The sequence below is a fragment of the Barbatula barbatula genome (assembly GCF_947034865.1).
Source record: "Barbatula barbatula genome assembly, chromosome: 22".
NCBI lineage: Eukaryota > Metazoa > Chordata > Actinopteri > Cypriniformes > Nemacheilidae > Barbatula > Barbatula barbatula.
Genome location: NC_136785.1, coordinates 4946903 through 4962598, shown reverse-complemented (window position 1 = coordinate 4962598; position 15696 = coordinate 4946903). Strand labels below are relative to the sequence as shown.

The following is a 15696-nucleotide window of genomic DNA, read 5'->3' as shown; positions in this document are numbered from 1 at the left end:
GAAAGAAAAGCAGAACTTCCAGACAAGACACAATGCTGATATAAAGGGCTAAAGGCACAGGAGATGGGTTTAAAGTGGCTTTCTTCAGCACATGGGTGACGTGTGTATAGTTCAGGGGAGGGTTTATTATTCCCAGAACAAAATCAGAAGGAATTTGACTTTTAATGAACGCTTGTTTGTCCGGACAGATTTGGGTTTGGTTGGATATTGAATAAGCACAACATGGTGCAACTTTATAACAGTTTTTCACCTTTACGTGACATAAAACAAAGAATTATTACAAAAACATGAAGACATTTTTGCATTGTTTTGTATTTATTGCATCGTTTTTGTATGCATCGATAATGCACACGCGATATAGTATTTAAAACGCCCCTGAATGTTGCGAGCATGAAAAGTGTGAATAACTATCCGCATGACGTCAAAAACCAGTCCGGATGACGTCAGCGCTCAGAGCGCTGGTGGAAGGGTGGAGAGATGAGAGCGCGAGCCGCAGGTGGGACGTGAAACCGGCCGCTTCTCGCCCGTTAACGTTACTTTTACCGACGATATAATCCGCTGTGGAGTGCGCGAGTCGTGCTTTTCGACGACATGGGGAAGCTTCAGGAATTTGAAATTACTTTTACAAATAGCAAAGTGGTTTACAATCCCGGTGAATCGATATCAGGAACCGTGAGAGTTAAAACAAACCACTCCTTACAGTTTAAAGGTAAGAAGCCGCATAGACCATAACGATAAAACGGTGATGTGTATAATGATGAGGATGTTGTCGAGTTGAGCAGTCAGCGCGTTTTGCGCAGACGCATGGGCATGTCGCCATGTGTTGTGTTGTATGTTGACATTTAGCATCCATTCCTGGTTTTGCGATTTCATTTTCAATGCGCGATTGATTCAATACGTTGACAGACAATATGCGCGATCGCTGTCGTGGTATCGTAACGTTATTGTGAAGCTCAATGCATCGATGTTTGGGTTGTCTGTGTGTGTGCGTTAGTAAACATCCTTTCTCATGTCGTGTTGCTGCTGGTTTCGGTTCGACTTCACAATCAAATCGTTCGTTATGAACGCTATATGATATGTGGTTTTCAACAAGAGGTGGTTGTGTTTTAATACCTGTCATCTGTTTCCACCCGTTAACTTGAAACGTCCACATATGTAAGTGCACCTATTTATGCTAAGCAATGCGTTTCATTTCGCGTGACGCGTCCTAAAGTTCAACTATTTTCAATTGACAAGGCGTCTTCAAAACGTCTACTTGTTGATGCGACGCAACGCAAGTGTACACGGGCCGTCACTTTAGAAAGACAAGAACTTACGTACCTTGGTCTTGCATGCATGTGTAAACGGCATCTAAATAAAACTTTGAAGTTGGAGAAACCTATATGGTTGTTGTTGTTGTTGGGGAACGAGAAAGGAAAGTTGGTTAGGTGCTTTTCACATTGTTTACGAAGAGTGTTTTGACCCAAGTGTTTCTTAAGCGTCACTGTACAGACAGACAAAAGTGATGATTATAAATCTGTCCTGAACTTTGTTTCATTTTTATTGTCTTCTTTTCGACTTGGTAGAAACCTCTACTAGCTAGTGTTCTACTGGTTGCCTCCTGACAGATAACATACCCCCAATCGAACCCAAAACATTAAACGAATACAATTCCCATTCTGTAATGACTTCTACTGTTTTTCAGAAAGCATGAGGACCCCACCCCTATTGTGACACTTTTCAGATATGATCAAAAGTGTTACTCTTTGTTATCTTTATGCATTTGACAACACCTATGTGACCATAACGTTCGAAGGATTGGCAAACTGCCGTGGTGCTTATCTGTTGCATGTGTGACTGGTGATGTCACTTTTTTCAGGGAGAATGAGGTCATGTGACTGATTACTCATTCTCTGCCCCGCTTTAATTCATTAGTTCTTTCTGTATTCCACTTGGGCAAATGAGCTTGAAGCGCCATTCACCTGTGAATAAAGCTCAGATTTGATAGTGACACATTTAACTGATAGTTTCCCCAGAATAAAATGTCAATTTGATTCACCCTCATGTTGTTTAAACCTGCAAATGACTGTTTCTAATGTGGAACACAAAAGAAGATGTTTCGGTGGCTTTGTGACCATACTGGGGGAGGTAACGGGGGTCTGTGTTGAACTTGTCTGGTTACCCACTTTCTTCCAAATATATTCTTTTGCGTTGTGCAAAAGAAAGGTTTAAGAAATGTTTGGAATAATGTGAGGGTGATTTTTGGGTGAACCCGCTCTTTAAGCTTTGACTGTAGCTAGGTTCAGTCCTTGAGTTCAAGTGCGTTCATCAAAATCGTATTTTACAGTCTGGCCGCAGACAGGATGTGATGTTACTTAGTTAAAAGCTTTACTCTTTTCAGAATACTCCCAGTGTGTTTTATTGAAAAGCAGCTGATTCATCATGCGGTTTGTGTTTTATCTCATCTTTATCTTGTCAGTCTGGGCGCTCTGATAAAGAGCTCCGTCATGGACCTGATGAGCATTGCTTTGAGTCGCAGAACACAACATTAATATTAAAGTCTGTGTGTTTCCAGGCCTATTCACAGTCTATTTCAGAGCCTTCTGTTGAAAGCGGGTGTCTTATTTACATCACACCTGGCATTCTTTGTATAGGGTTACTGAGTGATGCTGGTCAACAGAGTGTAAAAGCCAGAGAGCTCTGGCAGAAGACATATATAATCCTTCTTAACTATACAAGAGGGGCTTTAGCCTGTTTTTAATCAGTCGCTTACAAACATTCCAATAAAACGAGATTAGCTTTTCACATCTTAAAATTGACTTAATATACTTTTAGATTTATTCATGTAAATGTATGCATGTCTTTCGATTCCAGGATATTTATTAAGTAATCTTGTTCAGGAGCCATATGCAATTTTTTTTTCCATTTAATATCACCTTCCATTAATACCACCTGCAACTAGGTAGCAAAAGCAAAGAACATATTGTAGTTTTGCTGTTACGGAAAAGCCCCACCCCAACTTCCCGTTGCAATAGGAAATACATCACCATTGTAAAGAAAATGGTGTTTGTCAGTTGCTTGACCCTCAAAAATTAATAATTTCCTAATATTGCCTCAGGCAAACCTGTAGAAGAAATGCGGGTCGTCTTGTTAGAATACCACAGTAACATACACAAGCACGATATGTCCATTTCATATGATTTGATACATCCAGCTCGTGATGGCGATAAGCTTGTTTTCAATGCTCTGGAGCTGTTTGACTGTGTCTCAAGAGACTCTCTCACATAGACAAGTTCCTCTATTCATTACCCATGGACGTTGTCTGATTGGTCCTGTAAGCCTATACCACTGTTATTGAGGCTGATATCATCACAGGTTTCACACTGACTCTCTCTGTGTGTTTGTGAATAGACTCATTAACATTCAGTGAAATGCTGCATTCATAATTGTAACAGTCAGTATTCTACCCACATTCTTGTCTTTTGGACACAAATCTTCGGCAGACTATTGAAAATAAATATTACGTTTAGCCTGCAGCTGTTTGTCCCGCATAACGGGAATCACAGGTATCAAATGTTACAATTTTATTAATGAAGCTAAACATTTAATCAAAGTAGGTTGGTGATTCTTAAGCAGAAGAAAATGCATTTGAGGGGAAAAAACCTTTACAGCATAGGATGTGGTGTGGTCTGTTTTGCATCAAATAAGTTGTTCACCACAGCGATGCCAGTAGAAACATTTTTGGTTCCCCAAAGAACCATTTCCCACTACAATTAATTTTTTTGTGAAATAGTTCACAAAATTTGTCTTTCTTCACATATTGAAGATTCTTTTACGGAAAATCTCAGTTAAAAAGTGTTATTCTGTGGCATTATAAGAAAAAAAAAACGTGTAGGACCATTGTTTTTAAGTGTATACAATGTGTTTTAAAGCTTTAGTAGGTTACACTCTTAAAAATAAAGATGCTTAAAAGTTACTTCACAGCGATGCCATAGAAGAACCTTTTTTGGTTCCACAAAGAACCATTCAGTCAAAGTTTCTTAAGGTTCAACTTTTAAATGACACATAAACGCATTGTCCAGCTCATCCCCTTGATCCAAACTTTTTGACTGATTATCAGAAAAGGTATTTGTTCAGATGAACTCTGACATTACAGCGTGTCCATGCAAGCTTTAAAGATGTCAAGTAGTTAACCTGAACTCCACGCCTGCTTCTGCCAGCTGTAAATAGCGAACTGTGAACTGAGTCACAACCCTCACACCGCTATCTTGATTTAAAGTCTAAGCAGGGAACGAAGGCAGAGCCTGCGTTTGTAATTAGGGATATATTATTATCCTCCAATGCCTCCACAATGAAAGTTTAATAGATTTCAATCCATCAGGTGCTTTCTCATTGAGGCTTTAGAGTGTTAAATCAAGACTTAAGATCTCTGAATGCTCTATAAATGTCTGGTTGTTTAAAATACAGGACCCTCTTGTGATGTTTCTAAGTGTTTGTTGGACCTTAAAGGTCCCATTCCGTGCGATCACATTTTCTAACAATTAGTTAGTGTGTAATGTTGCTGTTAGAGCAAAAACAATACCTGCGAAATGATAAAGCTCAAAGTTCAGTGCCTAGCGAGATATTGTCTTTAACAGAAGTCGCTTTTTAAGGACTACAGAGAACGGACTACAGCCCTCTACTTCCCGGGTATATGATGTCACTATTCCAAGTGCTTTTAATAACCTCCGTCCAAAGGAATACGCCAAAAAAGGGAGAGAAGAGGAAGACCCGCCGGAGTAGTGTTTGGTTATCAGAGATTGTAAATCTTTGACTGAGCTACACGCTAAACTACTTCCCCTTTCATCACAGTCCTACAGCTGGAAATTCAGCTACACACATTCGGATAACCAACGGTCAAATAACAGCTTCCATGACTTAAACATCGGCTGTGAAAGCTGTTCTGTGTAATACACTGATATTGTGTGTTTGTGCGCACACCTCTAAAACACTTCTATGAAACGTCCTTTGAAGTCCTGCTTGCATGTGTCTCCTGGTCAATCTATTTGTTTTATCATCCAACTCGGGTCCAATATAAAAAGGCAAAAGTAACGCTTCTGTTATCAGTGTAAGTTAATATAACCGGTTTGACGCCATTCGTTCTGGTGTCATTTCCCTTGCCATAGTAGGAAAAATATATTTTTTCACATGCACTAGCCGACCTCCGTTTCTCTTCGATCGATCTACATGCTTTTAACTGATAAAGTGAAGCTGACGCCATTGTAACTGTTTATTGCTAAAAGGCAATCTTTATAAATACACGTGTACTGAGAGGGGGGCCGACCAATCACGACAGCCTGAGAAGCGGAAGCTCGCTGATGTGGTTCGGGTGGGACATCTTCACAACACACACACTCTGAGCGGGGAACCAATCACGTCAGCTTTACCAATCAGAGGGTTTCGGAAGGAGGGACTTTATATAGACCGGAAGAAATCCAGTCGATTTGTTAGAAGCTGGACAGTGGTGAACAATAGACTTGACATATGTGAAATCTAAAGCGTTTTTTTTTTAAATTAGAAACAAACATCCATTGCTAAACACCTAAAACATAATCAATGCCTCAAAAACGGGAGCTTTAAAGTAATACTTCACCCAAATGTGTATACATTTTGTTGTTCTGATGGAAACAGAGAAAGACATTTGGAATAATGCTTATAACCAAACAGATCTCAACACCCATCGACGACCATAGTAGGAAAAATTACTTCATATTTTCTTTTGTTCACTCAATGGCGAGTAAATGATGACAGAATTTTTGGGTGAAGTATCACTTTAAGTAAGATGTTTGGATTGCCGTGATGACACCCTTTACCTTACGTTTCTGTGTGTGCCTTCCAGTTGTCCTGCCATGCCAGCTGCCCCTCATGAGGCTTTTTATCACAGCCTCACAGGCCTCAAGAAATGCTCTCTCTATATATCTCTTCCTCTTTCTGTCTTTCTCTCTCCAGGCTGTCAGGGCAAGGAAGGGTGAAGATGTCTATTTCTGGCTTGAGACAAGGCAGATCTGTCCAACGGTTTCACAAATTGAGGGATGCAGCTGTAGCTGTTTGAAATGGAGTCGAGGACGGTCTAACCGGGATAAATTGACTCTTCTTTTTTGGTTGCGAATAATTATGCTCTCAACTCCTTTAATAACAGTTTTTAAGTTTCACTTAATGACTAATGCGGGACACACAGCACATCTGGCCTGACTCACTAATATCCTTAACATTTTTAGAGCATTCACATTGTCTTAGTCCCAGCAGGGAAAAGATAAAATGTCTTGTTCCACATCAATAAAGCTTTATATATTCGCCCATATTTAGGAACAAAACCTATCACTTTTTTTCTGCCTTATTTCCAAACCAAGTTTTTTTTTATTTTATCTCATCTTCCATTCAATCTTTAGCGTTGCTCTTCATTTAATGGATGTTACATCCAAGCAGTGCCCCGGGACATAGATTTCCGCTCCTTTTTACGGTAAAGCCTTTCGGAAATATCATGCTTAACCCAAATGGCCTTTCTTTGTTCCCATCAGTTTGTCTTAATCGTCCTCAAGTCAAATGACTGTGACGGAAAGTGTGGCCACACTTGATCATGATTCATGACAGTGGAATAATGGATCTGTTTGGCAAAAGGGGTCTGGAAGCTGGAATTTAACACATTCTTTGCAGACAGCATTAAACTTGTGATGACATTATGGGATTTTGTCTTTGTGTGTGCTGGTATTTGTTGTGTTGTGTTTTATGGAGGGAGGTTAGTCTTCACCTGACGGAAAGTTTAGGGCGGTTACCAGAGCTATTTTGTTGGAATGCGGTTGCTATGCTCCCAGCTTTCAGAAGTTATGGTCCCAGGAGACGTATGGGGTTTCCCAGCCCAATGTCTTTTGTCTGCAGGTGCCCTCTCCCATTCATTCTGCGACAGAGGACAAAGACTCCTTTACCTTTCTAACCAGAACAAGATCGAGTGATTGTGCAGGGGATTAACAGGGACACAGACTTAAGCGGACAGCACACATTTGAATACAGTTTAATTATTTCAGCTAACGTTATATCAGTGGTGTGATATTGGCCAGTACGAGGTAAAAATCATAAGAGAAGTCAAGAGAATTTTAGTTGCATTGCTTTGATTTTTGGTTGGGAAGACATTGGAGAGCTGGCTGGAAATAAGAATAAGATGGGAGGATTGGAATGGGAAATGACAAAAGCTGGAATCAAACTCTGTTCACCCACACAGTATTGTGGTGGAGTACGTAGACTATGTGACAATAACATCTCTGTTTGTCAATATGTATATATATTTTATATATATATACACACATACATATACTATATGTTAACACACACATGTATATGTTGGGTTACCATGTTTTATGGGGACTTTGTCCCCTTAAAAAAACTTTCTATATAACCCTTAACATCACATTAAACTTTATGACTTTATAACATCACGTGACTTTAATGGGGTAAATTAGGGACACAGGGCGATGATTACTTCCTTTAAAATGGCATCCCGCTAAGCCAGTTCCGATCTCATGACTCAAGTGACAACGATGTGTTTAGGAATTGTTTTAAATTTCAGCACATCAACAGCACTATGACTGAGCATTGCTATTTGCATCTGTGATCAAGCCTCGAGTAAGTGTAAAAGTTGTGAATGTAGCTTGAAATGGATAGCCTGAAGCACATCTGCGTTCTGTTTTTGTAGATGTGTGACATAGTGTTTGGATAATTTTGTCGTTTGACCGTATGTGCATCTTAAAGCAACCGAGTGTAAAGCGCCATTGTTCCCTATGGACGCTACGTAAGCCGGATGTAACGGAGCTCAGCTCACTGAGATTTTAGTGGAAATACGTCATCACTCCGTGTGCATATACGCTATTACCATCTTTGTGAGGACATTTGGTAACCGCACAAACAAACACAAATCACGAGAAGGCAAATCAATCAAAGGATGAATTACAACAATCTGCATCTTTTCAAGTGTTGGGACTTCAGTGACATTTAACAGAACTGTCTGCTTTGGAACGGAGTTCACATGTCTTTGAGACTTTTGGGTAAAGCCAGTTTGTCTTTCACAAGTGGACATTCTTTATTGACACACCTCTCTTTATCAAGCTCCATACACCTGAAGGATATGAATCCAGGCTGTCTAAACTGCATCTTACTTAACCAATGAAGACGTTTTTGAAAACATGGTTAAGTCGGGTTTAGTTAAAACTCTCATTGCCACCCCAGCCCTCAGCATATTATAAAGGAGGATGATTTGTCTATGGCAGACTGAATTTAATTACAGGTCTTTCATCAAACTGCCAAAAAAGGACTCCTTTTCTGAGAACACAGAAATACACTCAAGATGTTCTGCAGATTATTTAAGTACTTTCATGTACCTTCATTATAAGACTTATTGGCTCTTTCTGTGTCTGAGAGAGAAATGGAAGTGCACTCCAGGGCTAATACAAGAGAAACCTGTTAGGAAAGATTTTTCTTTCATTAGATATTTCAGTGACTATATAACATACCAATGAATAACATTGTGTACTTTTTTTGTGATTGAGGGAGACAATGAAGTAATACTGTTTTCCTTGATGTACGATGTAGATACAGTTTTAAAAAATATGGAATTCATTCAATACATGCTACGTTTTTTACATTAAATCTTTCCCGTCGTACCATGTTATCATCATCATCACTGTTTTTTGTAAGTAATGGGTCTGCCATCGACATCATAGTTGCATTATAACTGGTCAATATTTCTGTTGTGCTTAAACATTTTGTATATTTAATACTTTTGTGCATAGGAAAGCTTTGAAAATGACAATTACTTCATTTTGGCTGTTTAAATAATCGTCAGATATTATTGTAAACGTTCATTTCCTCAGGGTATATACACATCCATGTAGATTTAGTGTAACCTGTTTAATTATGATTCTCTCAGATGGATGCAGCTCTGTTCCAGTGTATTATGATGCAAAATAGTAGCCATGAGCATTGCCCGTAATCCTAATGACAAGAGCTCAAACAGAAAGTAAACAAAAGCTCTGAATTATTTCTGTCTCTCCTATTCAAAGATAACTGTGCTCTGAGGATAGCTGTGTTACCGTACCCAAGAAACCATGAATATAGAGGAAGAGATACTGTTTAAATCAAGGTGACCTTTTCTCAGTTCACATTCTCACTAGTCTGCCCGTTCCCTATCAAGGCAGATGTGTAGTTATCGTCCCTGTGCTAAATCTCCCCGGTAGGCTTCCTGTGATTTACAGCTCGCTCATAAATTCTTGTGTCTATGTAAAAATTTCATCCTGAAGCGAGTATGTGCTACTCGACTTCTTGCAAATCCATTTTATCGTGAGAAAAGTCTATCTGGCGAACAGACGCGCCGCTCTGCGTTGGCTGGCCAAATGGCCTGTGAAATACAATTTTTTCACTTCATCTTGGTGGCTGCCGGTTATTTACTCGTGAGAGCTGAAGGGCGAGAGACTGAACTGAACATCTCGGTCTGTAAATGAGCACTGGACTTGGCCTTCTGGAATCAATCATTTTTCCTGTCTTGTTATATAGAATTCCTATGATCTTTACACAATCTCATTCAGCATGTGGTGATGCTTAATTGATAATAAATGACTAATATTAAGTTAGTAGGATGCTGTTCTGAAAGAAAGTGTGACTGTGAAAGAGTTGAGAGATGGCTTTTGTTTTAGTGCGGTTAAAGCTCAGGATAAGAACAGAGGATCATGGGACGGGGGTTTGAGATGAGGTGGGGTATAAGCAGAACATAGGCTGAACGATCAGAGCGTGTTGCGTAATGTTGCTTAGTGGTTAAGCTCCTTACACACCAGTCAGACAGGCATTAAGTCAATTATGTGACAATTTTTATATTTCTAATACATTTTTTGGTATTATGGAAAATTATCATTTGTGAATATAAACCCAGTTGCTTCCATTAAGAATTGCAATGCTCCTTTTAGATCAGGGAGATCCTATTTAAGTCAGCCAGACCATCCTGTCTGTCCCTCTCTCTCTCATTTCTTCACTCCAGCCGTAGGTTTGACCTTGCATTGATGGCAGTGTTGTGTCCCGGGCTGCTGAACCGAACTGAGCAGTGCTGATCTCCGCCCGCAGTGGATTAAATGGTGTAAAATGGGTGACTTGAGAACGGAGAGGGAAAGCAGGAGCTTCTAATTGCTCTTGAAGTTTTAATGAGGACATGGGAGTTAAGTTACGTCAAGGATGAATAGCCCGTAATGCTTAGATATAGTAGAGCAATTTCGCTATTTGAGACATATATTCAAAGGATTTTTTTTTATATTTTATATTATTATAAAATGCTTTGCAAGATTTATATGTTCAGTTACTGTATGTGACAATGTTAGATTTGTGAAATCAATATACTGTAAATGGATAGACTGCAATTTAAACGTTTAGGATCACTTGGGGGAAATGTTTCTCTTGACATTACAAATCTTTTGATTTGATTTAAGCTTATTCTGTAGACAAATTGTTATTGTTTAACCATTTTGTCATTGAAAAGCTTATTTTGTTTAATTTTTTTTAAATAGTTGACTGAATAATAAAGAAAAACAGCCAATAACAGGGCTGATTTGGAACTCTGTTAAAACAAATGTCAGGGTGAGATCTCAAAAAGCTAGCTGATAAAATGCCAGGAGATTTTCCTACAAATTCTAAGCAAAGGGGGACTAGACTAAATATTTCATGTTTTGGTAACACTTCACAATTTAATATTAACATTAGTTGAAACATTAGCTCACATGAACTACTGTAACAACGAACAATGCTTTTACATCATTTATTCATCTTTATTCAGCATTTCCAAATACATTTTTTAAATCTAAAGTTGTTAACATAAGTTAATGTGACGTGAACTAACATGAATGGATTAATACATTTTTGTTAGTTAATGCTTATGTTAACAAATACAATCTTATTGTAAAGTATTATACATATTTTGTTTTATTTTGAATTTGCTTTAGTCAGAGAATTTATTATATTAATGAATTGCCATATACATTTCTGTATTTTTAAAACCTGCTCTTTCGCCTTCAGTAAAACTCAGTTGCATTTCCTCAAATGAGTCAGTGTTTACACATCACTTCTGTGTATTTACACAAGTCTAAACTCAAACTAAATGGATTCAATGCTTAATGTGTTTTGTGTTGACTTCATGACTAAATGATGCCTTCTTCCTGCTTATGATGTAAATTTATGACACATTATCTTCCAACCAATGCAATTAGTCTCATTAAAATGCTCTTGATCCATTTGTAACTGAACTCAGTACAGTTCTTTGTGTTTTTGCTTTGAGGTCAAGAACTTTATCTTTGTGCACTGTAAAGAGAAAAACCCGACCTTACAAACTCACTGTGTCCAGCCCAACAGTAAACAAGGCAATATCATTCCTTCTAAACGCAGCTGTCCGTTTCCATTTCTTTCCTGCATGCTGACTCATTGTATTGGCCTAATGTCACTAGGTCGAATTCTCCCAGAAGTCTTTATGAATTCGGTGCGGATTGGTTGTAAAGCTGCCAGTTGCTAAAGGAGTTTTATTATTTTTATGGAGGTTGGCTCTTTTGACTTGAGACACCAGAACACTTTTGGATAATGCTCATCATGCTCATTACCCTATAGGAAACACAAGTCAATCCCCTGAATACACCCAGAAGGTAGCATCATGACAAAAATATGCATGCATTTGGAACACACTTTTATGCAAAACTGACTTACATTCAATATGTAAAAAAAAAAAATGTGTGCTGTGTTCTCTAGAAATCAAACATGTCACTTTTTGCTTTGCTTGCGAAATACCAGTTGAGCTACCACAAGTACCATTTTGAGTCTTAGGCTGCGTTTATATTTGTAGTCAACATCCGAACAAGCAGACCGGATCTTCATACAATCAGAAAGCGAGTTTGCAGTAAGTTAGACATTAACTAAGTTACACTAAGTTTAAACATTAAGTAGCTTCCACATCTGGATATCTGATCGGATCTCTAGCTTCCCGCCAATTATTTAAAGCCACAATATGAAAAATGTTGTTTTGAAATATCCAAAGATCACTTTCACAGTGTGATATATTTAATGCCGTTGTGTACTTGCATTATCCCAAATGTTCCCAGAAATTCTTATTTAAAATAATGGCCTTATATTTGTAGCATATCAGTGACTTAATATCCGGTGCTCCGCAAAACTCTCAGTTTTCGGTTTGTAGAAACTACGGCAACACGCAAATACGGAAGTGGTTATACAGCATCTGGGACGCATAATCTGTTGTTCTGTTATTATGGATCACAATTACTTTTTGGCGAGTAAGGAATACCCCACAAAAGCGTAAACGTAGTTTACTTTTCAAAAACGTGTAAAATGCGTAAAACGGTGTAGCATTACGCTACCAAATCAATTGAGAAGTCCAATATCATTCGCGGGCTAACGTAGCATTTCATTCAACGCAGCATACACGTTTCTTGCAAGCTAATTCATTACAATGACATAAAATTTAATTAATTCATAACCTCGTCCATGAACATGATGGGCGATCTCCATATGCCTCTGGATGGTGAAAACGACATGTCCCATAATTCCACTTTCCTACATGACGTAATTTAGCTTCGCCTTTTGTTGTTGTTTCGAAAGTGCATCTTGCGGTCCAAATGTACATATTGTGGCTTTAAAAAAATAGCCCCGGTGCGGGGAGAGATTTCAGAGAACATGTATAAAAGGGAGGATGTCACCGATATTGATGCACTGGAAAGTATCCGCCGCAGCCATGTTAAAATCGAGGCAACGATTGGATTAAACCACGGCCAAGAAAGAATCAGATACAGGCTGCAGTTGTTTGGACTACCAAGCTGGAGTTAGTAAAATGATTAATGATCTTACATCTGAAAGTATAAGCAGAGCATGTTTGTCAAACTACACAAGCTTTTGTACTTGACCACCTCAGCCGTACCATCACATATTCAAGCTGTGGCGAGTTTCACTCGCGCACACACACAGACTCTAACAGTGTTTTTAAACGCATAATTTGTTTATTCATGTCACAGCGCGTCATTTCTTTCAGTTGCACCCTAAATAGCTTGTTTACTGCCATCAGCTGATCGGATAACAGAAGCGCGTTTACACTTGTCTTTTCAATGTGTACGTGGACAACATCCAGATACAGGTCGCATGTTAATCACAAATATACGCAGCCTTTAATATAATGAACCATGTTTTTATATTAAGTACCAAACAAATATCAGTCTGTACATGTTTACTGAGATGAGGGAAACATGTGTTCTGGATGCATTCTGCAAATTAAAATGCACAAACCAGTAGCAATAATTCCCAACAAACGGAGAAGAGATGGCTTTTCAAAGAACATAATATATATATATATATTTAATAATTAAAAATGATATTAAATATATTAAAAATTTCATGTGTCCATATGAGAAATATGGTCCGTTACAGGGGTGACAATTCTGAAAGCGGCATCCACCTGACTGAGTAAAATCATGCTTTAAAAATGTTTAAATGCTTTAAAAACGTTTATAGATGCCTCTAAACCCCGATATGTTGACACAGCTATGAGTGTGGTGAAAATCTTTGATAAAGTCTTTACATTTGTAAGAAATTGCCAAGAACTGATGTTCACTCGTGTAGTTTGTGTGAAAACCTAATACAAAAACAGGGATACATAAAAAACCTATACAAAAACAATGGTGTGCATATGATACCCTAATTTGTGTAATATAACCAAAGGCCTGCTAATTCTCGTGCTAAGCAAGGAACATTATCAAAGCAAATGGGCGGCACCGATCAGAATGGCATTTCAAAGCAGATAATAAACCTTTAGACTGTTCGCCTTTTGTCTTACATTTTCCAAACCGCGTTCAGAATAGGGAGGATTTGAACGGCCTGTTGGTTTAGTTCACAAAAATATGTCATCTATGTTGTTAGCTGAGATCTCATTGATAATAGATGGGTGCGTTGTTTCTCGCAGTCTGCTGTTGACTGGCAACAGTGTTGCTCACGCTGTGTGTGTTAGGAAGCAGGTTCAGCCCATGCTGTCTTCCCGTGTGGACGGGTTGTAATAAACACAGGGGACGGTGTGGACGCCCATTGTGCTGTTTCTCTGATACGTGAGATCAGCTATGTGAACATCCAAGATGCTGTAAAGGCAACCTATATAATGTTACTGCACATTCATTTATAATACTGTACATTAAAAGCTTTGTCGTCATCTTGACCAAGGAAGTTTTTATGTTATGCCAGTGTTTACTGTCAGTGTGACCATTTACCGACGTTTTCAAACAGAGACGATGTCTTCTTACCACATTATTCTCTATATCTTCTTCAATTGTTATTTCTTGTCTTATCATATATATTAAACAAGTATATCTACATCTGTCCTGCCATGTATTATGTGTTGCATTTTACCTAATGTGTGTGTGCCATATGTCTGTACGTGCATGTGTTCTCTGTTAGAAAACACATTTTAACACAATACCCTGTTTTGGTTTTAGAGACCTACTGCTTTTAGTGTAAATAGTAGTAAAGTATAGTCAACATAAAGTTTTCTCATGCCAGGAGAGGTGCCCAGATGGCATGGAGCAGATGGCACTGCGGTGGCGCATGCGTATTGATTCTTTCATGAATTGTTTGAATATCTCTCTCTCTCTCTCCCTTTCTCTCAAAGTTTCTCATTTGAATTTCTTTGTTATGCTTGTGCTTGGTCTCTCATGCCACTGTGCCATATGGCACCTGCCTGCAACAACAATATGCTGTCATCTGTCGCCAGTGATTTGTGTTTGTGGGACTTAAGTGTTGCCCACACAAAATACCCTGCCTTTATGTTATGCCTTTTCCAAACCTCCTCTACCTCGATCTAAAAAAGCACACTGACAGTTTTCTCTGTGAAAATAACATGCTATTTTCTGTCGGCAAGTTCATTCTACAAAATAGCCCTCCATTTATGTGATGGGTGAACTGGGGCCTTTATAGGTCTTTCTTTAGCTCATTCAGTTGCATATTGAAAAGTGCCAGCGACATCTGTTCATATTTTCTCTCCGGCATCTCTTCGGCAGTTTGTCACTGTCAACCTTTTTGAAAGAGAACAGGAAATTGAAGTGCCTAGACTCCACCGGAAGACATGCCCAGCCCAGCCCTTTGGTGTAAAGGGTTGTTAAAATGTTGCGTGACTGTTGCTTTCTACCATTGTCGACCAGTGCTCAATTCAGTCTCATCCTGTCAGAGATTGAAGCTGCGATGGTGGTGTTTGCACTGCCCTGCTCTTTCAAGTCAAACCAATTGAGATTTCTTGGGCTTTACCGTCCACCGGATCATAACATAATCAGATCAGCGGGTGGTCACATGGCAGTTGTCAGTTTGTCTCGGTTTTCACTTAAATTCTGATTTGTGTGCTGTGTATATGTGACCTGCTTGACGTGGTCACACCAAGCGTTTTGAGTTTTTTTTAGGTTTTAATCTTGACCCAGAGACTGCTAAGAATCACGTGAAAGTGTCTAAATGGAGGAATCTGATGTGTCTGATGAAATCTGACGTAAAGCCGAAGTTTGTTTTTAAAATAATAGAGAGAGTCTTGGAATTCAAATTGTTTTCAAATAGATTTTCCAAAAAGCCCTCAGTCTACCATTCGTTGGTCAAACAGATTTATGATACATTTCTTGTCTATGTCTCATT

General features: G+C 38.7%; 1 protein-coding gene across 1 annotated transcript in view; it reads left to right on the top strand.

The window, feature by feature from the left end:
* Positions 1-445: 445 nt before the first annotated feature.
* arrdc1b (arrestin domain containing 1b) overlaps positions 446-15696 on the top strand; it is a 28478-nt gene continuing 13227 nt past the window's right edge. Inside the window, exon 1 of the mRNA XM_079486321.1 lies at positions 446-709. Coding sequence (XP_079342447.1) covers positions 592-709 — 118 coding nt within the window. The 5' untranslated portion in view covers positions 446-591. The remainder of the gene's footprint in view (positions 710-15696) is intronic.